The sequence below is a fragment of the Mycteria americana genome, chromosome 6 (assembly GCF_035582795.1).
Source record: "Mycteria americana isolate JAX WOST 10 ecotype Jacksonville Zoo and Gardens chromosome 6, USCA_MyAme_1.0, whole genome shotgun sequence".
NCBI lineage: Eukaryota > Metazoa > Chordata > Aves > Ciconiiformes > Ciconiidae > Mycteria > Mycteria americana.
Genome location: NC_134370.1, coordinates 17,382,448 through 17,409,817, shown reverse-complemented (window position 1 = coordinate 17,409,817; position 27,370 = coordinate 17,382,448). Strand labels below are relative to the sequence as shown.

Here is a 27,370-nt window from a genome sequence, read left to right as displayed (position 1 = left end):
AAGAGCTCATCTATAATAATGATGCAGAACAGAAAGCAAATCCCAGTCTGGCCTTCAGCTGCAGCTGTTGAAAGAGAAGGTGTAAGTGGAAGGCTATAGGGATCCGATACACCTAATACGCGAAGCTGTCTGCTAGTAAACTGACTCATGTGCCATGCATCTGCAGAAGGTTTAATGAACAGAATGTGATAAAATCTTTTCTTTTTTGCTGTATTGCAGTAAGATCAAGTCACTGAGCTCAGTCTAATTTTTGAACTGTAAGTAAGCATATGTCATTGTCGGGGAGCCAAAAGTGCCTATGATTTTTGTGATACGTCCAGCACATTTTTTGATAAATGGCCATAATGTCCATGCCAAAAGAGAGAATCATTATGGAAGAGTGTTTCAGTTTGTTTGACCTCTTCCAAAAAGTTCCAGGTATACAAGTAATTTTTCTCAAGGTTATTCTGTTTTCACTGTCATTCTAAAATAGAAACTTCCTTAAATACATTTACCATTAGTGCTCAGATAATTCATTCTCTTTAGCAGGTATAATTGAAGCCTGTTGTGTAGGACAACAATCAAAGAATGAGAATACCTTTGGAAGTTCCTTTGAACTGAGTCGATGCAGAGTGCAGAAGTGAGCCACGGCATACTCTAACAGTGCTCCAAAGATGAAACTGAAGCAGATACCGAGGTACACATCAATTGCCTTAATAAAGCAATTAGCATTTGGGAGTGAAGTCCTGGCTCCCATCATCAGTGTTGTCATAGTAAGGACTGTGGTAACACCTGTGGAATGCAAAAATATAAGTTCTGATAAAACACAGGTAGCAATGAGGGCCTCTGCTGCAAAGGCCCTGCTACAAGACGGTTTTTCCTGGCTCTGTGATCTCCTAGTATGCCACAGCATTTAATGTGTCATCTTTCGGAAAGAAGACTGGCAAATGAACTTGTGATTCTGAAGTTAAATGCTTAAAAACACTCATGAAAATGGTTTGTAAAGCTGAGAAGACTGGGAATTAAAATGAGTGAGATTTTGGTGTCGTAGAATGTATATTTATGATTAACACATTATTACTGCAATACTATGCAAATGCTCCCTTTAAAACATTCAGATATCATTTTGCTCATTTGATGTGAAATCTTTCTTTCTTCCCTATTCTATAGGAGTGTTTTTCCCACCCCACCTGCACTCTGATCAGAACTGATTTGCATTCTTTCCCTTTCAGAATCTCCTTTATTTGAAATTAATTATATTTAATCTCTTATAATTCTCTTATTATTCATGTGTTAATTAGCATGTATCATTAACCCTCACAAAAGCCTCACTATTCTGTCTGTGCATGCCATGTGTTGGAATATGTTGAAATTATTTCCAAAATGACTGAGTTTTCCTTTGCTTTCAGCAGCCTCCCCTGCCTCCAACTCTCCTGTAGATCACAAAGACGTTTTCTTAGTTAAAGAATAGCACGGCATGACGTACTGCAGATGGCAAACCAGAAAAGTAATTCCATAAAACTCAGAAGTGTTTGCAACTTTTGGAAATGGATGCCATGTACATGCAATAAAGAAAGCATCTTAATGATCCAACTCTGTTTATTTTGTTCTATCAGCTTCTCACCTATGCAGATTCTGGCTGGAACTGATGACTGGCTTATCCAAAACGATACCCAGGAGAGCACAACCAGTAGGATTGATGGTACGTATGTCTCTAGTATGAAATATAAGATGTTTCTCTTGAGTTCAAAGTGAAACACTAGTTTTGGGTAACGTCCTGTGGAAAGAGCAGGAAAAAAAATATTGTGAAGGTGCAGTTCATGAAAAGTTCTTTCAATTATCAACCTGTATTATTTTTGTACATTATTATGCAGTAAAAGCTTAACAAACAAGCTTGAAAAAAAAATAAAACACAGTTCTGAAGAATTCTATCATGAAGACTCTAAATTGAACTGAAGGAAAATTCAAAATATATAATACCCAGTCACCATATCCAGAGTTTCATTAAAGATGTCTTGAATTGGAAATGCACTGAGGATTAGTGAAGGAAAAAATAAATCCATCAATGTGTGGAAAGGATGTTTCATTATATAATACAGTGCAAGGAAATTTGAAATCACATGTGTATTTAGCTGTGGTTATTCATAAGAATTACCACAATGAGCTACTATATAAACTAACATAATAACAATTGTAATTTTATGAAGTTAGCGTGGGTCCTTATCTTTCACTGCCTTACATATCTGGATTATTGTGCTTCTTTTTTTCATTTACTGTTACTCAAGGTGCAGATCAAAGGTACCTTCTCTGATACTGCTGACCTAACTCATATTCCACTTAAAAACAAGCAGTGTCTTTGCATCCTCACTATCTATTTTTTCTTTACATTAGTGCATTGCAGTGTTTGTGTCATTCTGAGCAGTGTCACTGTTGTGGCACAAATGGTTTGCTTCTGAGTGAGTGATGTCTAGAAGACGAAAGTTTTGGCTCACAAATACAGAATTGGTTTCATAAGGGGACAGCACACTGGTAAGCAAAGCCTGAATTTGTTATCCAGCTCACTAACTGAGCAAAATTTGGCTATGTTTGGGCAACAGAAGCACAGGATCTGAAATTTTTACCAGTCCAATGGATCAAAGGAAGGCAAAAGCTTGCTTTGCAGTAACTTAAATGTGCAGAACAGACTTTTTATTCAGAAGTTCAAAGTTCAAAATTAAGTGTTGAAATGTTTACGTTTTTTAAAACATTATTTTGACAATATTCTTGAACCAGAATATCGGTGAGAAAGTAATGCTTGAATATACTGTGGTCAGATAGCTTTGGCTTCATCTATTTTAATCCAACCAATTATGATCTCCAGGACCTATGTTTGTTTCCAATGCTGAGTGCTGTGAGTCAGGACAGAAGCACAGAACGGTGAATGCACTTTAGCAACAACAATGTATGCATAGACAGGCTATTTGTGCATCCCTCAGGTGTGCTGTGAGACACGGAGTCAAAGAAAAGAGTACTTTTAAAAGCTTGACGTGCAAGTAACGGATGCCGAGAAATGTCTTCTTGCTCCCAGGCTAGAAAATGGATGGTTAGATTTCCATTTTTAAAAGTATTGTATAAATTGCATCCGGAGAACAATAAGGTTTCATAGAACTCTTAAAATCAGAAAGAATCACTAGATTATGTAGTCTGACCCCAATCACAAGTCATTAAATTTCCCCAATTATCCCTTGAACTCAATCACTTTGATTGGAATAGAGCCCACCTTTCACACAGACATCTAGACTTAATCTGAGGATATCAAGACACGCAGCATCCACCATTTCTCTCAGTAACCTGTTACAACGATTAAAATCATTCTATCTGTTAAAAATGAATGCCTAATTTCTAATCTTAATCTGATTTAAGAAAGCTTAATCAAGCTTTCTGCCGTGTTGACTCTGCCTTTTCACTAGTAGACTAAATAGTCCTTTGGTAGTCAGCTCTTTCTCCTCCTGAAGGTACAAATACACTGTACTTAGGGTTCTTCTTTGTAAGTTCAACATATTGAGTTCTTCAAGTTTCTGATAGAAAAAAGGATACAAAGATGGACAGTAGACTTTAACTCTCTCCATGAGACCGGAGATACAAAGATGATATATACCATTACCCTCACTTTTATGTGAAAAGAGAAATATTACATTAGTGTACCTCTATCAATACTGTGATTTTTACCAATACAGTTGTTTCAGTAAAAGTTATTTTGCCCACCAAAATTGATTTAAGTGTAAGCAGACCAAAGTAAAGCACTCAAAAGCTAGGAAGTGCAAAACTTACAGTTGACTGTGCAACATTACTTCTGCTTCTGTCTGCACTCATCCTTGCACTAAATCAAGCACTAGTGCTATGGAAAAACACTGAGTCTGTACAATAAAAGACTATAGCATAAAGCATATTTAAGGAAAGAGAATTAGGGTTGTACAGGCAATTGTAAATCTGTGGCTTCCTAGTGTGCAAGAGCAAGCATTTAAAACCTTCATAAAAACTGTTAAGGATTTTATTAATTTTGCTTGCAATCTTCTAGGGTGCTCTTTAACTAGGACTCCAAACAGGTACTTTTAAAGAGAAAGACAAGATTTTCTCTGCAACATTTGTGCCCCAAACTGTCATTACTGTGGCATGGTTGCAGCTGGTGCACAAAGGACGATGGCACGGCCACCGTGAGTGAGGGAAGGGTGTCAACTCAGAGCTCATGTGAGAGTGCAGAGGGTGCAAACCAGCAGCAGGAAACTGAATCCTCCACAAAAGTCATTTGTCTTGTGCTTCTGTGCTGGCCATAGGGAAGGACGTGGTGCCATGTACCCAGCAAAGGGGAGTAAAGAGACTGGACTATGCTCCCTGCAGAGTACCACAGGTACTTGGGGGTTCCGGTGGTTCAGCCTTAGAGCTTGTCTTTACAAAGGAAGACTCTGAAACAGCCAATACACAATAGCCATACAGCAATGCCCTCTCCTCGTTAGCGCCCTACAACTGTATCTCCGTTCACCTTAGTATAAAAGTCAAGTATGTACATGGGAAGTTAGTTCAAAATGTCAAACTTGAAAGTCACACTTTGCGGCAATTTCCAAGCGTAGACAATGTTCCTGTGTTCTTTTGTGTTATTTTTCCTGATGCCAGAAATTTCTGAAGCAATGTGAACAACAAAGAGAAATATAGATGTAACAGCTTATAGCTGAGTGGCTTTTTGGGGAAAAAAGAAAAGTTATTTCTCTAAACTTAAGGCTTTCTGCTTACTGGAATCCAAAGACACATCATGGACATAATAATAGTGTCAGCATTTCTCTAAAGAGTTCGGAAGAGCTTTTATAATGGAAATTTTGAAGCAACCTATATAAAGAATTCATATGAGCTCCTCCTGTAATAAACTGAATGAAGAAGTAGTCAAGAAAAAGTATGAAATGCATATTTATCATGCTAAAGAAATGAGCAATGGGACAAAATGAAGATAGGGAAATACTACAGTCCTTTTCTCATCTACACTCCACATGTACCAAAAGTTATCTTTAAAAAGAAACAGATTTGCTACTCCTATTACGTGAGTTGCATGGGATAGTAAGGCTGTATCTCATTGTCTTTGACTTGCACATCTGAGGCTCTGGTGCCATCAGTCAGATCAAAAGTGAAACAGGTTCATGTAATCCTAGTCCTGACTTTACTAGAGTTAACTCAAGTACAGCTCAAGTTAACTCCTCAAAACTGTGAAGTTTGCCCCTTGCTTGAGTCTCACTGACAACAAAATCTTTGTATTAAAATGAGAAGATGCTTTTTCATTCAAGTTTCTTGCCCTTGATGGATGGCACCTCAGTGTGTGGCTGCTCTGATTTAAATGTGACAATGTGATGGAAATAATCTCTGTGCAGACAGGTACTCTGCAGCAAAGGCACAGTGTTAGCGCTTACCAAAGTATCGAATTACTGTGTTTAACAGTTTCTCAGATGAATCTGAACCTAAATGAGTGTCAGTATACATACTCTAAACCCACCAGAAGGTGCGGTATTCTACTTAGGTCACCCCACAGTGAAAGAAGAATAAACTGAGTTACTTGGGCTTTATAGAATTTACTAGAGGGCAGAAGTACAAAAATAGACAGTACCTCTAGCTTGTAGACGAAGAACAAATCTAGACAGCAGACTATAGTCTCCATACCTATTCTCTCTCTCTCTCCTGCTTAAAAAAAAAAAAAAAAAAGACATGAAAGAAATCAAGTTTCAGTTGGTTCCAGCTGACTACTTTTGTTTCAGTATCATAACAATTATACCAGCATAGACTCTTTCCCAGTAGCTGAGCAGGTGTGGGTCTAGGTCTAAGGCAGATCTTTCTGAAGGCAAGAAAAGCAAATTTATTCCTCTTTATAACTTGCCTTTGAAGTTTGGCTTTTGGCTTCTAAAAACAATATTCTAATTTACAGCACTGCCTATCTAACACGTCATATAGATCTTGCCATAATACTGATGATTTTCTCAACACTGGCTATTGCTGCACTGACTGAGAAATAGATAGAAACCTAAACAAACAGGCTTCCTTATCACCCTAGGTCATCCATTTTTTGATCATCCCATTTTGCTATGGCATCTGTTCCCAGCTGATGGCAGAACGCTGCATCTCTGCTCTTTCCTGCTGCCCTCTGACCAGCGGACGGTCACAGCAGAGGCGCCTGAAGGAAGGACTGATGCTCTACAAACACTGTCAGCAGCTCCGAACTGCCACTGTAGTGTGACTTGATGGGAGCATCTTCCCCACAGTTACCTCCTGTGGACTTTTTGATGAACTCTACTCCAGTAAAAGACTGCTCCACATCACTCTTTATGTAAGAAGCACTTCAGTATCCTGCACAGGCGTGTGCAGTCAGGCACAAAGAGCACATTCTTCTCTATCATGAAATATGTATGCTAACCTCTTGGGTGCCAGCTGAAATGTGTGATGTACATCTCACACAAGCACGTCAGTATAACTCTACCAATGCATCATTTTCTTCTCTTCTTGCACTGTTTAAGGGCACAGTACAGGGAAGCTTTCAATAGAATTTTACTGCCTTAACTATGTGCTGAAAATGTAGTTTTCAGTATGCGATTTTTTAATTGTTTGTTTACAATGAACATGTGCATTAAGGAACGGGTAGTGTCCCCACTTTTACCCAACAAATAAGCTGTGCAATTGAAATGCAGTTCTCTGACTGATGTAGGATGCTGAGTGTCAATATACATGGTTAAAATGTTATTACAGCTCCTTTGTCCCTCCCTCAGAGAACAGTCGTAGTCTTCTGTTCTTCACAGTCAAGATCTTATAAACTACCTCTTTTCCTACTTGTTCTTCAGAGGTGAACTAAAGGAAATGAAATATCAGGACAGGCTTCTCAACATGTGTTTCATCTTCATGAAAATGCTTTACAAAATATGAGTTTGAAATTCATATTCCCTAAGAATGAAACAAACCCTTTCATGTAGTGTTTGTGTGCGGATATATTCATCCATTTAGCTTACGTGTAAAACAACAACAACAAAAAACCTTACAAAACAATTATGTCACAGAAAGTTTTCCAAGTGTTTATGTGTATTTCTATCCATACTACAAAGAACTTCCCAGAAGTTAACAAAAAATGCCTCTTCTGAATATCAAGGATATTCATTCCATTCATTGCATTTCCATATGTTTTTACATTACTGTAACTTTTTCAATGCATTTTCCAAAACTGTTTTCTTTCTAAACTATTCTACATTGCAGAAGTATCACAAAAACAACTTCTGATGGGAAACTTTTCAACATCAACTCAAGTGGAAAATGGTGCTTACAAAGAGTGATTATACGAGCTCAGATAGGTAAGTTGAACATAACATGGTAACAGACATATATGCATATGTAACTGCTTGAATCTTAGGCGAGGCTGACCAAAGACTCACCAGATAAGACTACACTGAATACAGTTCTGAGATTGTTTGTAAGCCCTGTATGGCAAAGAAGATATTCTCAGAAATAACAATTCAATAGCAATGACAGATTATAAAAGAACTGTTAAAAGGAATGAGAGAAGATACTCAGTGTACCGTACCTCAAAAAAGAAGAATTGAAAATCGTAGAAAAGTTTGATTGTTAACTAAGAAACCTCCTGAGCCTTGGGAAACTGCAGATGGGCCTGTAGGACAAAGCAAGGTAATGCCTCTATTTCAGGAGAAAGAGACGGTGACTGATGAACACGCACTCTGTGTAGGAGTCTGTTATACGCTCTTATACACCCTTTATAGTTTATATATAGTTTATATACTTTTTGATTGTCAGATCACTAATTATAAATGAGAGCAACTCATTACTGGCTTAGTCGTGACCTCCCACCTGAGAAGCCAATAACATGGAATGGCCAGGGGTGAGCAGAGTTTCAACATTGCATAGCCAAACGAGGTCTGACGAGGCCTCTAGCCCAAGGAGGCTAAAGCAGGATTTGTGAGAGTCATCAAAATCCTGGCAGTGACTGCAGAGAGGGAACAGCAGCCAGCTCCCTTTGCAGTCTTTTTCAAGAGGGCAAATGTCTTGTCTTTGTGCATCAGGAAGAGGAGACTGACTTTATGCTTCTGTCTCTTCTTTCCCTCTGTTCCGGCAAAATACCATTTGAATATGCCATTTTGCTGACTTTATGGTTTTCTAAGCAGGGAAGTGCACTGAGAGCCCTGACTGCCTGACATAACTCTCCCTGCCTTCTGGGCTCAGGCTGAAGACTCAGTGTTAGACTAGACCTGAGCAAGCTGAGCCTCTTCATTTCTGCTGCTGCTGAAGACTTGGCAGGAGGGTTGCAGTAGTGAGAGCAAGACTAAGGAAAGTTGCCGGCCAGAAGAAAAGCTATCAGCAGCCAATTAACCTCAAGTATTAAATGACGTTTTTGCTTCTTTCTCAAATTAAAAATGTTAATTGAGATTAATTAGCTATCACTTGCTGTGAAAATAGAAGCATTTATTGAGTGGGAACACGTGGGTCTGTCCCATGCCCAGTACTGCACTAACAAACATGATGACTACCAAGCGTCTTTTAAGAGAGGAGCGTTAGCACGTTGGAGAACAGGATTAGAGTTCAAAATTGTCTCAACAACTATCAAAAACAGCCTGAGCAGAACAAGACACAATTCAACAAAAGCAAGTACAAAGTCCTACACTCAGATGGGAATTACCAGCTCCCTAAACAGAGCACAGGGAACATGCGGCTACAGGGCAATAAGGGACGTGGAGTACTAGAAGGAATCACAAGCTGAATAAGGTCAAAAATGCACAACAATTTTCTGCAAGACAAGCAAATATCAGCCGGGAAGGGATAAAGAGGAACAGAGTTCATAAAATGCATTAAGTAAACCCTTCCCTCCATGGAGGATACCTGATGGGAACAGGGTACCCAGTTTTGGGTGCTGCACATCAGCAGAGATATGAGAAATTCGATGGGAGAACAATAGCAAAGACAGGAGATCTAGGAAACTGTTTATATGAATTAAAAAGAGGGAAAGTGTTGGTCTGAGAAAAGATATATCTGTCCTGACATAGTGAAAGGGCTGCTGAAAAATAGCAGGAAATTTGTCTTCCATATGCACATAATGGGTTTGAAATGCAGCAAGGGAGATCAAGATTAGACATGAGGAAAATATGCTTGTAATAATCACCCGGAAAAAAATAATCATCTAGGGAGGCTGCGAAGCAGACACTTTGGAGGTTTGTCTAACTTACTCCTAAAACATCTGTCAGGAAGTAGGCTGTAGATACAGGTGACCTTGCCTTGCGACATGAGAATAGATTAAATGAATTTAAAGTGTATTTCAGCCTTATTTCTATGATTATTTACACAAAAAGCTAGACTATAACAGTCCTTCATTGCTTTTATGTTTTTCCAATAAGAAAGGCAAGCTTTTTTTATATCACTATTTATTACTCTGAGAATGCAGGTGGTGTTGGCTAGACAGCTAAAATAAAAACCCAGCAGCCGCTGATGCAGATACACGGTTTTGGGGTCCAAGAGTGTATCAGTGTATGCAGAATAAGGACTGTAGTTAAAAGACATGTAGGAAGTGGTTCTAGCACTTAATTTACCCATGTCCAAAATGAAGTTGGTCTGTACCAAAACAAAATCAACACCAAACCCTAGCCAGCAATCTGGCTAACATTATTCAAAGTGACTTACTATTATGTGATTACAATAATGTAATTACTATTATGTGATACATGCTGTTCCATAAACAAGATTAGTCCACAATGTCCTTTTCTTAAATTTACTGAAGTTACTTATGCAGGAATTTTGCTGACTACATTTTAAATTTGGCTCTATCAGTGGCTGTATGCAAACTTGGGCTTTGCATTGTTGTACAATATTTCACTTGCACAGCAGCTGTATGCTCTGTTCAAGTTCACAGAGTATCAAATCCTGATTGCTTTTTTTGCTGAGTTAGGAAATACTACGCACAGCTCTTCTATCTTTAGCTTTAGCCTTTTGAATCATAATTGTTATAAATAAATGTTATTTATAACGTAACTGTTATTTACAAAATACTCTCAGATACCTATTAATGGTGTTAAGGAAATGCAAAGCATCATTTTTCATTTCAAAATTGATTACATAGTTCCATAATCTGGTTGCTTTTTTCTTTTAATATGGGCTACAGTAGGCACTGCTTTCCTAAAAAAAAAATCTGTAGAAAATAGAACCTAATTCATAATGATTCAATAGAAAATTAAGAGAATTATGAGATTTCATTTTAAAATAAGTACTGTGTAGCACTTGATAACGTGCCTTTCTTGAACGGGAGAATTGAATCAAGCAGGTGTGGGAAATTTTAATCAAATTAAGTTGCATGTGTTAAAATGTATAATTAAAAGAAAAAGTGGCTTTTGACTTTATACATATGATTCCTGCCAACATAAAGGGAGAAGGACAGCATCATTTACTGAAAAGAAGAGCACGGTTCATCTGATCATGCCTCTTCAGTTATAATTGCAAATTGGTTTTATTCTATTTGGTAAAAAAATAATAGAACTTTTTTGGCTTTAGAGTCTGAACTCTATGATAGAAGGTGGTAAGAATTAAGTAGGTTTCCTCTTCTTTCCTGTATGGTGAACAGGTCCTAATACACTTCTGGGCAGAACAGCAGGAAAGGATTATTCTCCTTTGATTGAACCTGATGTTGTTTACCCAGAAGCTGTAAAGAGGAGGAAGGCAAGCAGATGTCACTTACGTAAGCAGCAAGATACTTTGCAATCCTAGAGCCTGCTAGTATGTATTTCATTTCTACTTTTATATCCATTTAGAGAACTTTGACTTTTAGCCTGAATTAATACCTAAAATTAGATCATAAAGTTTCTCTGCATTGAATTGTTAAAGCAGAAATACCCAACAGTGGAACAGAGAAACTGTATTTCTGTGATTCAGAATTAGTAACATGTGCTCTGGTGAAACTACAGCTTTGAAGGATGTGTACGTCTTCATTTAAAGATCACCCTTTCGGTCGGCGTGTTGGCTTGGGCAGAAAAGAAACTGAGTATGCAGTGAAGAACAGCAACAAAGGACCTAAGGGTAACTCAAAGAGCATAAGGCAGTTTTGGCAGGTCTTGAACTCTCTGAAAGCCCTTTCAAAATCTCTGGAAAATAAACAGGAGAAGACTCTTTCATGAGGTTAAGTCCTGCAGTTACAGGAAACTTTCTACAGCAGTTTCCTAAGATCAGCAGAAGAGCAGGTCTGTGGAAATGCTTTTGACCCTTCCCCGGGCAGAGGACCCTCAGGTTGGGCAACCTGCTCTGCTGCCCACCAGGTCTGACAGAGGCTGCCGCAGATAAAGAGCAACTCCAACAAGCACTACCCATGAAACCCAACTTCTTGCAGTTGTAAAAGCACCCAGCATACTCAAGGAAATTTCCATGGCCAAATAGAAGCTTTTGACTTGCCTAATAAAGCTGGAGTGGCTATTTCCAGGAAGGCTGGGAACTGTTCTGAGCTGGGTAGCCAGGGTCCCTGCTCTCTCTCCAATTTAAATGCCCAATTTACAGGCTCTTCTTCCTTCACAAGAGCTCTCCCTGACATTACGTGGAAGTAGTAGTACATCTCTTGTTTATCATTCTTTAGATAATGTGTAGCCTCCCAGAAAGTGCTCAAAAACGCTCGATGTTTACATTAGCAGGGTCTCTGCTGGTAACATCTGGAAAACTATGTATGGTTTCAAGAATGTGATCTAGCAGAAAATGAAGACCGTCATCCTAAGAGAAAGCAATGTGCTCAGTTCCTTAATGCTGCTCTGTTTCCAGAGCCATATTCCAAACTGTACCTAGAAAGTGTTAGAAGGGTGTTTTTACCTGTCTCATATACTGCTTCAGACACTGAGGTAAAGTGGTCTTCTACTGTGTATTGTGCCAGTCGGAGCGTGTCCAAACCTCGAACTGAATCATTTCCTCTAGTCCAGTAAAACATGACATCATTGATGTTATAACCCCCTGTAGTGATACACAAGCCAACAAAAGTGTTTATTTTACACAATAATTCATTTGTGTCGAGCACACTTATGGTTCAGCTGTTTCTTATTTGTCTGTCTAAAAGTACAATTAGACATAAACAATGACGGCTTTTGGCAGAACGTAATGCCTGTTTGCAACAAAACTCCAATAACATGCAAAGTCTTACCATTTAAAAGCTGACTTTTTTGGAGGTGGTCTTTTTTATATCTTTTATTCTAGTATAGACGACAAACTAATAAAAGAGATTAGCACCACATGGTATTCTAAAGGCTAAAGCTATTAAGCTGTAAGGAAATAGAGTTTTTATGAATTACAGCACTGCCAGCATTTGGACTGGACATTAGGCGTGCCCTTTGCTGCACCCCAGGCTGCTGTTTCTCGATGCAGTGCATTTGGTCCTCATCCCGGTAGAAGCAAAGGGGTGAGGAGAGCAGCAGGGCTGCTGCATGCTGGCGCCGTGCTCTGAGCTGGGCTTGGGTCGTCACTTGGGACGACATTTTGGCTTAGGAGCTTGGATGCTTCCCAAGGACACCAGCTTAGACGCTGATGTTTCTGCAGGCTCAACAGCGTGGCATGCTTCAGGGGCCCCGGGAGATTTCCTCTTAACCTTCAAGCAGTAATTAGGAGCTGAGACGGGACACGAATCATCTATCAGAAGGCAACTGTATTTTGCACACACTTGTCAATATGCGGCACAATCATAGCTAAAATACCTCTGTAGCTTTTTCCCATTATATTAAAAGGCAGGCAATTTTCAGACTAGTGTATATGATTAATTCAAGATTATGTTAATGTAATTTACATGTTAACAGGGAGCATTTGAACATCTTTTCCTTTAGCTTACTTAGATCAATCATTCTTGTATTTGACAGACTTATATTGTGCAAGTTAATAGCTAAGCTTAGGGGACAGAAACATGAGCTGATGATTATTTTTAGACTCCAGCCAATTGTAAGTAAACTACAGTGAGACAATAATGCAATACATTGCACAAGGGTATATGCTGCAAAAAGAACAAAGCTCTGAAATCACAGAAAAAGAGATGCATTAAAATACAAAGAACATTTTAATATTTTTAAGTTAATGGCTTTGTTTCTTGCCATGACAAAAAAGAACTGATTTCCTACAGCCATTTAACGTAGGAAAAACAGGAGTTCAGAAATCTCACTTCAAGGGAACACTATGCTGGTTACCAATTAAAATGAGAATTTCACCTGGAAATTCTTTCCCTGACCATTCGTTAAGTGTAAATCTTGTTTTCAGTATCACTAGCAGTTTTCTGAAAAGGTATCATGACCAGGCATCTCTGCTCACACTATCACATTTATAGCAATTAAAGCCAAAACACTGCTGTGTCACAAGACTAAGCCCAAAGCATGCACATCCAAGCTAAACTCCCAATTCTCTAAAACCACATGCTGAGAAATTTCCCAGATTTGGGAGATGAAAAATAAAAGTAACATTTCCTATCAACAAATGATTGCATTGTCCTCAGTCAAAACAAAGAGGTTCGTAGAAGCAGTTTTTATGTATGACTCCAGGCACGGATTCATTTTACTTTCCTTCAGTATAAATAACTGCAGATATTTAAATAAAGTCCAAAGAGCTAGAGAGTACCACAGTAAACTCTTATTTCTCTTTACAAGATATTCAGTCTTCCAAGTTGTGTGAGATGGGAGAAATTCTCAGTGCCTGGATGGGTGATAACAAGCATATCTCTAAATGGAGGTTGTTTTGCTTTAATAGAACCATTTTTGTTCCAAAGTATTTTCATTAGCCGAACAATTAGTAGGTTTTGGTGATCCTTGCTATGAAAATTCTTTGAAAACACTAATTCCAAAACTCTATTTGTGAAGAATTTTCATGGGGAGAGTCTTCCCAATAGTCAGTAAAGTTAAATAGCACAGTCCTCCCCCTGTGCAAAGTTATTCTTTATTCAGGGGATTAATATTTTACTAATTATAAAATGTTTTAAAAGTTTATAGAGACAAAATCCTTAAGCCATGTTATTTGGCTTTTACAAGTAATCTCTATTCTCTTTACATGACACTGAGTTTTCATTGTAACTAATTCCTGAAGCCCAAAATATCTCATTCCTGTACTTTACTGATACAGCACGAACAGCTAATGTCAACAGGGTTAACTAGAGGAATAGTAAATTTGGGATTAAACATTCATAATGCCTAATACAAATGGGTTTCTTTACCTTTCTGTTGCTAATTTTAATTTCCCCTGATTGTCAAGCACAAGTTAAGTGCCTTCACATGGCTCTTCACTGAATAAATGCTAAAGGACAAGTTCAAAAAGGAAATAAAATTTCAGAGATGGGCCCAAAACATGAATATGTATTTGGACTGGAGGCTGGGGGCAGGGGGAGGAAAAAAGCCCTCAGCCCAGTGTGAATGAATGGTGGGGTTCCCTACCGCATGGCAGAGGGCATGAACCCCCAGGCAGCACCAACCGAGACAGGAGCCCTCCGAGTCCCCAAATGTCACATCTGCCATATCAACAGAGACTCAGAGTGGCAACCCTGTCTCCTACCATATGCCTCTACTACCTTCTAAAGTGTTGCAATAACGGGAGAAAGAAACAATCGAGGTTTTGGCTGAAATGTTTTTTCCTGTGTAGAAAGTATAAATCAATTAATGTTATTAACTACTAATAACAGAATAGCATGTTGTAAAGGCCACTAGGGATGTTTTACTGTGTAAAGCCATTACTTGATAATATTGATTGATTACATTAGTAATCACTTAATAAAAGGCCTAACACTGTTTCAGATCACATATTTGTTATATATTTTACATTTTATTTATACACGTTGGTATTTGTGTGGAGGTATATGCATGCTTGCATTCACAATTCTTAATTCCAGGTAATGGTATTTGCAAGCAATATTCTAGGATGATGTCATTATTCATCTATAAATTGCCATAGCTTATCTCATGAGGGGGTGTGCTGGTTTTGGCTGGGGTAGAGTTCATTTTCTTCATAGCAGCTACGATGGGGCTATGTTTTGGATTTGTGCTGGAAACAGTGCTGATAACACAGGGATGTTTCCGTTACTGCTGAGCAGTGCTTACACAGAGTCAAGGCCTTTTCTGCTTCTCACCCCACCCCACCAGCGAGGAGGCTGGGGGTGCACAAGAAGCTGGGAGGGGACACAGCTGGGACAGCTGACCCCAACTGGCCAAAGGGCTATTCCATACCATATGGCGTCATGCTCAGCATATAAAGCTGGGGGAAGAAGGAGGAAGGGGGGACATTCGGAGGGACGGTGTTTGTCTTCCCAAGTAACTGTTACGCATGGTGGAGCCCTGCTTTCCTGGAGGTGGCTGAACACCCGCCTGCCCATGGGAAATAGTGAGTGAATTCCCAGTTTTGCTTCGCTTGTGTGCACAGTTTTTGCTTTACCTATTAGACTGTCTTTATCTCAACCCACGAGTTTTCTCACTTTTACCCTTCCGATTCTCTCCCTCATCCCACCGGAGGGGAGTGAGCGAGCGGCTGCGTGGTGCTTAGGTGCCAGCTGGGGTTAAACCACGACAGGGGGTAAACACCATTTCCAGCATACCCAAAAGAAAGTATTACAGTGCACTGAAGAAAAAGACCACAGCTAAAGGCACACTCTCTCCTTTTGCATTTATTGCTTCTAGCTGTTTTCTTTAAAACTAAACACCAATGTCATGAGAACATTTGTGATGACATTACTATGTTTTCCCCTTGGACAGGAGACACTTGTGTGTTGTTGAAAAAGCAGATGGAATCATTCTGAAAAAAGCTTAATTTTAATTATATGGGGAATTTTCCTTTTTTTAATCCTGTCAAATAGATTTAAGTACTTGTGGGACATATATTTCATTCTGGAACTGGAGAAAATATTAAATGACTCATTAGGCAATGCTGTTGACATAAAACCATATGCGTTGACTTACCAATATGCTCTTCCAAAGGAAAATAAATTAGACATAAATCCAAATTCTAATTCAAATCACTATTTGTTAAACAGATCTTATAAAACTGCTGATCCTAGAGGGACTCCTGTGTAAGGAAGGTTTTGGGGTTGATTCCTTTTTTGGTTCTGTCTAAAATGAAACTGCAGCAATCTTCTAATTGGTCATTACCAACGGGAGATAAAGAACACACACCCCCACCTGAAATGGTAAAGAATAAAACTTGACAAGTACTGAAAAACCTTGCAAAAGATTTTGAATATGTATTGACATATATTTGAACATATATTTTCGTCTTACAGGATTGGGTATCTTTTTATATTATCCCATGCAAAAATATTTTGATAGAGTCTTATCATATGAATAACAGCAAAAAGTTAACTATAAACATGCACGTTTGGGTATTTGCAAAGCGGCCATGTCTACAAAGTATTAGAGAGCATATTTTAATGAAAATTATGAGGACATTGATTGATAAAATAGAACCTATAAAGGTATATTTAGTCTTGGTCCATCAATTGATGACATTTTTTCCCAGTGCACTGGCATAGAGACAATTAAATAAGTCATAGGAAGATCTGTACATATCCATCTCAGAACAGAACTGTCTATGCAATTACCTTTTTTTCAGAATGAAGACAGTAAATTAATTAAATATGAACTCTATGCCTTACAAATAAGCCTTATTCTAATTTCTTTCTTTCCTAAAGGGATTGTGCCTCAGGGAAAAAAAAAATACATAGTATTTGAAAGAGAAAAACAAATAAAAAATATTTTCTCGGCTGTGCTGGAAAATGTCTGCTCACAGAACTCCCCCTGAAGACCAACAGAATAACTGCAGGATGCACTGCAAAACCAGGCCTGTGATAATCTCCTGAGATTTTGTTTAATCATTAATAGCATGGCAGCATTTCAGTACTGCCATGCTATTTTCAGTGATGCCTCGTGCATTTATCTTTGTTTACAGATACTATTGTAATTCAGCAGGGACTGGTCACATACCATCCTTTGGCTTCTTTGAAAATTCCAGCCTCTTTGATAATAATATCTAGCAGCCTTTGAAAAAGATCACAGATATTTTTCTAATTGTATAAAAATAATAAGTATTAAGCTTCTTACAGCTTTCCAGTTGCAAAGTACACGTCTGCTTATCCATTGGATATTTTGTCAGATCCATGCTGCATGCAACAGTTGTGGTGATCCTTGGAAGAAAAAAAAAAAAAAAAAAAAAAGAGTATTGCTGATTATTAATGGGATAAAATTGTTCATCAGTAAAAATAAAAATAAGCCATGTATCCTTCTTGAACTAATATTTGCAAGCAAATATCTATTGCGAGGAAAAAAAATCTAGTATTTACTGGTATCTAATGGGGAAGAGTAATAGACCAAAACAGAAAACCACTCCAGAATAGCTGAGTTTAGTGGCAGTCTACAAAGGCCACCCCTTGCTCCCTTCTCACTTACAGCGTGCACTTTCCTTTGTTGATATTTTGCAGTATTTCACAATTTTGTTATAGTTATCAAAATCTATTCTAAATGATAATCCGCAATAAATAATGCAAATCAATCATCACAGCTTGCTTTCCTCTGTGATGACTTCATTGCAAAACAACTGGGATGGCAAAATGCAACTCCTGTATTTGGTCTACATGAAAGCTACATGGTCTATTTAGGGAAGAAAAGGAGACTTATTATTAAATTTAAGAATTTAATCATATTGGTCAATAATATTATATATTCATAAAGCTACAAGACCATGCATATTCTACTTTTACAAACAGATCAATTTCTTAAGTATAAAATTATGCTAGCCTGGAAAGTTTAAAATGTAAGTAGAAGCCAAATATGAAGGCTGGTATGTGATATATACATACCGTAGAGCGTACAAGACTGTTCCATTAGGGTATATTCTTATAAGACGATTCTCAACAGTGATATCATGAAGAAAAGATTTTTTTGAATCAACTATGAAGGTATCCGGCACCCAAAGCATTTCCACAAGCCGACCATCTAAGCTTAAACTCTTATTACCATCAAAACAAAGTCTCTCATCAGTCCATCGCTGCCTTAGAAATATGGTAGCCGTGTAGTCCTGAAAGAGAAAAGACAAAGTTGTCATACAGAGCAAGCCTGTATTATATTCTGCTTTACAAAAGTATATGGAACCAGCTGTTGGGCACAAGTAGCCTGTGACGCTCCATGTCCCATTCTTAAATGCTGGCACTCCGATAGTAGTTGTACTGGCTCTTGTACTGCCAAGCTTTCCAGCACTTGATGTGAGGTTGACATCATTAAGAAATATTATCTGGAGTAGATTTTGTTCTTACAGTCATTGGAATTTTACAGTAAAAGCTGATGGCCTAAGGCTGGGGCTATAAATCAGCTGAAGTCATCAGAGTTTTGTAAGCAGATAATCTGGCTCTGTAAATCTGTAAATTTTAGTATGATTTATGTAAGTTGTTGCAAACATAGTTTTGCTCACATAAACTACTAAATAATGCATTTTTTAAGAAAACTTTGGGAAAAGTTGTATAAATTCAGATAGACAAAGGGACAAAAAGAAGTTAGTGAAATAGGAAGGGAATCATCATCTTTTAGCACAATTTATCCTTTCAGCATCGCAAGGGAAACTGGTGCCAAAGTTATCAAGACCTTGAATATAAGCCTCGGCCTCAGCCCAATTCACCTTCAATTCAGATATACCTTGTAGTCTTACATTAAAATCACACAATTTCTTAGCACCTTTTTAATCAAATTTCATGGTGTGTTCTTATAAGTTCATCTTAAGTTCTGCCTTACTTCCCCCTTTCTAAATACTAACTAATACTTACTAAGTACAGAGGGATTCTAATATTCAACTTCTGTGGAAGCCTGAGTAATGAAATGGTGAGGTACTTTTATATATATACACTTTTATTTTTTAATATATATATTTATGTGTGTACACACTTTTTTAATGTATATATACACACAAATGTTTTCTAATATTGAATATCTGATTAATGAATTTTGCCTTTTGTTTCTGTGTACCAATGGAGGATCTTTAATCAGAAAAGTATACTCTATTTCATAGTTTGTTCAAAAACAGATGATACAAATGTAATAAAACACAGCTGGAATAAATTAATGTGTGACAGTAAAAGAGAAAAACAATATGAGTTCAGCTGTGTCTAATCACAAGGGAAGGGAGTGGCTTCAAAGTCACATGAATATATCTTTAATTTTCTGAAACGCATAGATTTAGACATTTCATCTGGAAAATAAACACTGGTCTACATGCCTTTCATTAAGATTAATACTCAGTAGCAAATTTCTGTTTGTATCTGTGAGAGGTGTGATTTGCATCTGCATTTCTATACTTATAACCACTATAACCACTATCTGTAGTGAAAAATAAAATTCCATATCCTAACACACACTGACTGCACAAGGAGAAAAGCCTCAAAGTCACATTGCCAGCAGCTGTAAACACAAGACATTAGCTTATCAACAAGCAAAACAAAAAAGATTGCAAAAGCTACAATACCATATTTATTTCTGATATTGTATCAATGCTTGCAATATCCAGACTCATTCCCACTGACACAGGACCATCTGCAAAAAAGACAAAGTCAGAATCTAGCACATAGTTCTTTAATACTCAGTGCTCAGGAAAACTGGCTACAAAGTCTTCCACAATATGATCCATTTTTTTTCTAAATGTTTAGTAGCTTCTTTAAATGGAAATATTCCTCAAACTTAGATTATGAAAGAATTTTAACAATTTTGTATCCAAAATATAATAATTCTAGACGAACAGTATCTTGGGCTTAATAAACACGCTTTATTTCCTAAATATTTCCTGGTTTGTATGATTTTTTCCCCCCGAAAACAAGTGCTGGGGAAAATACTGTACAACAAGGTGCGGAAGGTACAATCCCCATGGCACGTCACGCCCTTCTGCTCCGAGGTGCAGAGCGGTAGAAAGAATTCTTCCAGTTGCAACATCTGGTCCATCAGATGTTAGCGAACTAAGGAGTTGCACCTGGCAATGTCACATGGTTAATATCCAGATGGCACAGCTGAGTGACTTTATTTACTGCCTATTTAAGAATATCTTGTCTATATTGTGTGACTGCATTTGAATGTCTTGCTTTTGACCATTAGCAGTTAACTTGTGATTTAAATACTCGCATTTATAAAGGAAAACTCGTCATTTTATTCTCCTTCTAATATTAATATCAGCTGAAGGTTTATTCAGTGTGATTAAACACCTTACCTAAGTAGTTGTCATTGTCATGTTAGTATGTTCAGACTCTCGTTTCCTCGTGAATGTGCATTTTACAGTGTCAGAAGGAAGATCACCAGCTGTGCCTTTTAAAATGCAGAATTTGTGCAGAGCTTTCATGGAAACATGACATTATTCCTGGTTGAATATGTGCAGAATAATTAACAGAGGACATGTACAAGGAAGTTCATATTAAATAACTGCATCTTTCCAAGTAATTGAGAAGCAGAGAATGCAGTACTGAGAAATGCAGAAATACTTCAGGTAAGATCTATGTAGCTGATGGTGCCAGTGCATCCCAGGCACGCTCTTGGCTCCTTGCAATGCATTATATACATAGCTCTCATATGCCCCCAAACGGCATCTAGAGGAAGATGGGGTCCAACTCGACCCCACTGAGTAACACTAAAGAAAAAATGTGTCATTCTAGGTGGTATAAGTGTATTAGTTGGAGGGTTTTTTTCCCCAAAATAATTTCCATTTGTAATGCATGTGTTAAAGTTGTTAAACATCTGGCACTCCTGAAAGAATCTATAAATGCTTCGTTCTGGACTCAGTTGAAAGCTGGAATATAAAGCTCCAGCTTAAAACAGGACTGTAGGTTTGCAGCATCCCCTGATGGTAATCTATGTGTTTATTATACATATTATACATTGTACACAGGGATTAGAAGAAATTGTTCATCTATTGGAAGAGGACTTTGGAGGTTAACTTTGGAACAAAATCGTTTGACTGAAGAGTTCTCAGACCATTGACAGCTTGTTCTTCTGTTTCTTTCCATTCTTTTCAGGTTTTGGTACTCCAAGAATACATTTATGTTTTGTTCCTCCAGGGTTAAAAACTTCACTCTACGAAACTCAGCCCAACTTTCTAGGGTGCAACAGCAACAGAGTCAATCAATACTTACGTTTACCACTGTACTATATCATTATTACAGGTACAACATCGCCAGCCTCAAAAGATGCATCAAAGCCTCAAAAATCATTAAATTTAAAAATAAGTGTGATTTATAATCCATTTTCTGATTTTTTTAAAGCCTTCCTACAGATTCCCATGTATGACTGTAACAGCATATTGTTGCCAACAGTCACACAAGAATTTGGGGGGAACCTCATCACGCAAGGCATATGCTTAACAATGGACCATCTGAAGGAGATGACAATGCAGTGTTCAGCTGGCTATGTGAGAATTCTGTCTGGGAATAATCAGACTCTTTCCTATTATATTTTCTTGGTAGGAACAACACTTGATCCTTGCCTAGTTAAGGTGATACAGATTAGGGGAAATGTTCATTAGCAGCATTTCAGTATCATCAGTGCTACTGTTACACATCTGAGAGGAAAAGCTGCCTTTCCAGAAAGATTACTGATTAGATTAGATTTAATTTTTCTGGAATCACAGAAACAGGACTTTGTACATCTCTTCCTTCTTTCTTTCCTGTTGCCATATTTTTCAAAATGTTATTGAGTAACACAACAGAATTGTAGTGTTGGGTGACTCCCAGCCACCAAAAGACATCTAGCTTCGGTTAAGAGGTATTTCAAGCTCAAATCGATTGTCCTAGCACAGACCTGCCTCGCGGTTCAAGTGCTAAGGAGTGGTAGTGTAGCCAGGAGAAAGCCATCCTGCCCTGCTAGCCCTGACAGTCTTCACAACCCAAGTGCTTGTGCTGTGCAGCCAGCCTGTCGAGCCAAGCACGCATGAAAACTCAGCAGGAAATTACATCCCCTCTGATACAACAACGTGCCAGGCAGGAGTTGTGCAGTTATGGAAGGGGTCTTTATTAACACAATACAAGCTACTGAGAATAGCTTTGCTTTAACAGTTAATTAAATCAGAACAATATGAATAGTTAAATGCTAATTTCTTGTGTGTGTGTGTGCGGCTAAATACAATTTATGGTGCCTTACTAAATAAACAAAGTATTAATAACAGAATGAGTCTTCCCATAATTATCCACCAGGTTTCCCCTGAATTTCCTCTGAAAGGTCTCCTGCTGACAGTGTCAAAAACAGGGCAGTGGACCAAATGAGACAGTCAGTTCCTACATTTCCATATGTTTGGCAGGAATTGTATGTATAATGACAACTTCAGAAGAAATCTACCGATCTTCAGAAGAGAACTAAAGTCAGTCTGTCCTCCATTAGCGAAAGGAATCTTCAAAACATGGCAAAGAAACACCAAAGGGTGTGCCTTGTTACAGCAATGGGTGCACAATCTGATTAACATACATTTTAACTTTTACTGAAATTTATGTACAAAGACTGTTACTTTATGCACTTTACAGATACTCACAGTAATCCCATATGGGAAAGCAGCCAGAAGAGTGGCAGATAGCATACCTAAAAGTTAAGTTTGGGTCACTGCAATGATCAGTCTGTTAAACTTTGTCCCACCAAAGTAAACCACCACTGTGTCACGTATGCATTTGTAACCCGAAGACTACTAAAATCAGTCGGCACTATCATGAACTACCAGTGCTGAGCTGTTAGTACCAGCTCTTCTTCATTTAGTTTAAGAAAACTTAAAACAATTCTGACATTCAGAAATATCTCAAAAGGGGTGGCTTTTTGAAAGAACACCTCATCCTTGCAGCAATGCTGGATAAAATACTATGCAACTCTAACAGAGAATTAGAAGGAAAAGTATCACTAGAACAATTTATTATAGTTTCATGAAAAACTGTTTTTGTCTGCCTGGTTGCCAGCTTTGCTTTGTTTTAGAGTATTATGGGACTTTCAGATAAAGTGATATATTACACTTGAATTTTTTTGGTGCATTTAACTTCCCACCACAAGACATCTTTCTTGACAAACATACACTACGTGAAGAGACTGGACAGATTAAGAGAGGCCTCTGACAGATCTCAACTGTAAATGTTGATATGAAGACATCAGAAGACAGACCCATTTCTAGCAGGAATCAGCCTCCATCCTATTTGTTCCCATCAATGATCTATAGACAGTGATGTAGCTTCACTAGTACAGTTTGTGGACAAGACAAAAATTGGTGGGGATCGTAATAATAACAGCTTGTTAAATCATTTGTCAAAAAAACATATTTTAATACAGTCAAATGCAAGCAGTTAGCGTGGGGACAAATAACGCAGGCAGTATGTACAGGATAGGAAACTATCTTGGCAAGCAGTGCCTTTGAGAAGGATTTAGAGCTTGTCACAGATAATCATTTCAACATGATCTTTCCATATTATGCTTTGGCAGAAGCACTGTTGCAGTGGGGAGCAATACACAGAATTAAGTTATCTTGCAATCTAGACTGTATTAGCAAGACTGTTATGAGATTACTGTGACAAGATTTGTTTTCCACATTTGGAAAAAATGTGCAAACAGACAGTTCAATTGAGAGAGAGAAATATTCCAGAAGACAAAAAACTCTGGCAGCTTAATATCAAAGCTTGTAACATGAAAATTAAGGAACAGCACTTACTCGGCTCCTCAAAGAGAAGACTGAGCAGTGACTTGCCCAATGTCAGTAAGTGCACAGAAGAAGTATCCAGTGGTACGTTGTACACATTCCCTGATAAAGCAAAGCAAGATCCCAGTTTATGGAAGCTAGAGACAACATGAAACTTAAAATAAATTTATTTTTTTCTAACGGAACTTAATCACTGTTCATCATTTAGAGTCTCTAGAACTCAACATTTAGGGGCAGGAGAGAAAAAAATAAAAAAAACCAACCCCCCCACACCACACCAAACAGTCCTGCATGCAAGAAGCTGGCTTTCGTGGCAGTGGTGGTCTCACAGTGTCTCTTATCTCCATGGGAAAGGAAGGAAAATCTACATTACCATCTGTATGCTGAAGTTTACAGTTTTGCACCAAGTCATTGATTTATTAAATCACAATTTTAAGGGTTCAGTAGGGATTCAAAATAATTTTTTTTTTTCCAATATACAACTGGCCATATATATTCTGGGCTTTTTGCCTTTGTCTAAAGGACTGGACATTGACTAACTGGTACATAAAATAGTCTTTAGATGATGATTATTTGGTATTTCTTTCTCAGGTACCCTGTGAGCTTGTCTCACAAAATCAAAGGGTCTTAGACATGGCTAATATTCTGATATCTCCTGGTCTTTTTGGGGGGTAACCTGTAAACTTCTGAGGATTAAAATGCCTTCATCTAATTAAACTCATGGAACTTAATATAAATAACATTTGAGGAAAAAAAAATTATGACTGGTCTTACATGGAAGGTTGGACTCAAAGATTTAATTCACTTTCTTGAATTTAAACCTCAAAACCATGAAATGTATTACTCATTACAAAGCTAAGGAAAATAATCTTTTAAATGTGGTTTCGAATAACTGATTTAAGCATGACACTTTTCTATACCACTTGAAAGCAGCTTCCATATTCAAATATACTTAGCTGTGACCTTTTCCTAGTCTCTCTCTTTTTAATTAGAACACTTAAATTATCACATTCAATCACAGAACAAAATCTATTTGTATAAAATTATTTACAAGATTTTATGCATCCCTTAACAACTCTATGAACCTGATCCAATGCTCACTGAAGTCAGCAGGAATTGCTCATTAATTCAGAGAGGTTTGGCACAGCACCTAAAGTTATAAAATTGGTCTACACAGTTTCAGCAGAAAACCTGATGTTGAAATCAGCTTGTATTGCTGAGATAAAGTGTCAAGGTTATGTAGCACATTTAAGGGAAATAACTGTGCATTTTTAAATCCCTTATGTCAGCTTTGCTATAGAGGACTTTCACATCTATCTAGAAGTCTAGGATGGATATTATCACGTTAAGGGGTACTATCTACTAACACTAGTATAAGAGTATTTCATATTCCAGTCCAAAGAATGGCTAAAATCATTTTAGATTAGGTAATTTTTTAATTCGCTAATGGAACATCCCAGCTCTATCTGTTCAGTTTATTAAGACTTGCTTGACGAACCGGCTCAAAGAGGGACATTAAAATGCTATAGTCAAAGAGAACATTCGTAATAGTAACATTCAGATGAGGGCAGAGCCAAGTAATGAGTCCAGCTGGGATCCCTCTGTACTAAACCCTGTGTAAAAGCACCCCCATAATTTGGTAACTGGTATGTGCCACCCACCATGGACAAATATAAAACACTCAGTCGATTTTACTAGTCTGCAAATCTTTCACATACTATGACTGGCTTCAGCTAATCCAACTTTAGGCACCTAATTTAGGTGCCTAGAGATGTGAATGACAGTCTGTATTGGGCATAAACGGCAGCATTTGGGTAGCAAGGGTCTGGAGGGGTGACTTGTGGAGGAGGAGATGACTAAAGTAAGGTGAGATTAATCCAGGCTTAAAATCTAGAAATCTATTAGTTCCAATCCATGCAAGGAGAGGATATGACAATTTTTATGTTGTTATGCACAGTCATTGGATTCAAATTAAAAATATCTTCATAATCCCCTCATTAATGACATTAGCAGAGTTGTATTCACTAACGTAATTTCCAGTCATCTACCAGTCCCAGCACAAGGGCCAAACACAAACAAATAGACAAATGGAGGGCTTATTAAACTAAACTAAGAATTTAGGAGCTGCCATAAAATTTCCTTGACTAGTAAATATTTCTGTTTCTCCTGGCTTTAGGAAAAAGGAACCTTCATGTTATGATCATTTGTTTATACCTAATGCTTTCTTTTCAGGACTAAAAAAACATTTTGCTAAATATTAAGAAGTTCAGTGTCACTGATTTTGTAAGAGTATGATTGTATCTTGGCAGCAAGCATCACTTCAAAAATCCCCATTTCCTGCCTGAAGAAAAATTTCAAGGACAAATAACTTTGAAATGACTTTGAATTACGTTATTCCAGAATTCAAGCTAACCTCTGGCCCTCTCACACTTGATAAAAATCACATTTCAGTGCTCCATTATGACTAGCTAACATTAAGCTCAAAGCACTCTAGATGGCAACAAATAATACCATCTAGTTTTATGACGAATTTCTTCATGCATATTTATGAGTGCATATCTAACTGACCACACAAATAAACAGAAATATGCACACTTTCGAAAGCAAAGAAATCTTGGCCCCCCCAAAAGGGGGGGGGGGGAGCCAAGTGTCTTAAAGAGGCTGACTTTAGGATATTATTTTTGGGTATTTCAATGTTTCAACATACACATACTAGGTTCCCATTTTATGCAAATCCTTTCACAGAATCACAGAATCACAGAATCATATAGGTTGGAAAAGACCTTTAAGATCATCGAGTCCAACCATAAACCTAACACTGCCAAGACCACCACTACACCATGTCTCTAAGTACCTCATCCAAACGTCCTTTAAATACCTCCAGGGATGGCGACTCAACCACTTCCCTGGGCAGCCTGTTCCAATGCTTGATAACCCTCTCGGTGAAGAAATTTTTCCTAATATCCAGTCTAAACCTCCCCTCGTGCAACTTGAGGCCATTTCCTCTTGTCCTATCACTTGTTACCTGGGAGAAGAGACCGACCCCCACCTCTCTACAACCTCCTTTCAGGCAGTTGTAGAGAGCGATGAGGTCTCCCCTCAGCCTCCTTTTCTCCAGGCTAAACAACCCCAGCTCCCTCAGCCGCTCCTCATAAGACTTCTGCTCCAGACCCTTCACCAGCTTCGTTGCCCTTCTCTGGACACGCTCCAGCACCTCAATGTCTCTCTTGTAGTGAGGGGCCCAAAACTGAACACAGTATTCAAGGTGCGGCCTCACCAGTGCCGAGTACAGGGGCACGATCACTTCCCTAGTCCTGCTGGCCACGCTATTTCTGATACAAGCCAGGATGCCATTGGCTTTCTTGGCCACCTGGGCACACTGCTGGCTCATATTCAGGCGGCTGTCAACCAACGCTCCCAGGTCCTTTTCTGCCTGGCAGCTTTCCAGCCACTCTTCCCCAAGCCTGTAGCATTGCATGGGGTTGCTGTGGCCCAAGTGCAGGACCTGGCACTTGGCCTTGTTGAACCTCATACGATTGGCCTCGGCCCATCGATCCAGCCTGTCCAGGTCCCTCTGCAGAGCCTGCCTACCCTCCAGCAGATCAACACTCCCACCCAACTTGGTGTCATCTGCAAACTTACTGAGGGTGCACTCGATCCCTTCGTCCAGATCATTGATAAAGATATTAAACAGGACTGGCCCCAGTACTGAGCCCTGGGGAACACCGCTTGTGAC

General features: G+C 38.3%; 1 protein-coding gene across 1 annotated transcript in view; it reads right to left on the bottom strand.

Annotated features, from left to right (window-relative positions):
• Positions 1-27,370, bottom strand: part of LOC142411927 (gamma-aminobutyric acid receptor subunit pi-like) — a 66,179-nt gene that overhangs the window by 9,069 nt on the left and 29,740 nt on the right. Inside the window, exons 5-10 of the mRNA XM_075506591.1 lie at positions 19,459-19,526; positions 17,807-18,024; positions 17,052-17,134; positions 11,821-11,958; positions 1,604-1,756; positions 578-771 (exon numbers count right to left, since the gene is read on the bottom strand). Coding sequence (XP_075362706.1) covers positions 578-771; positions 1,604-1,756; positions 11,821-11,958; positions 17,052-17,134; positions 17,807-18,024; positions 19,459-19,526 — 854 coding nt within the window. The remainder of the gene's footprint in view (positions 1-577; positions 772-1,603; positions 1,757-11,820; positions 11,959-17,051; positions 17,135-17,806; positions 18,025-19,458; positions 19,527-27,370) is intronic.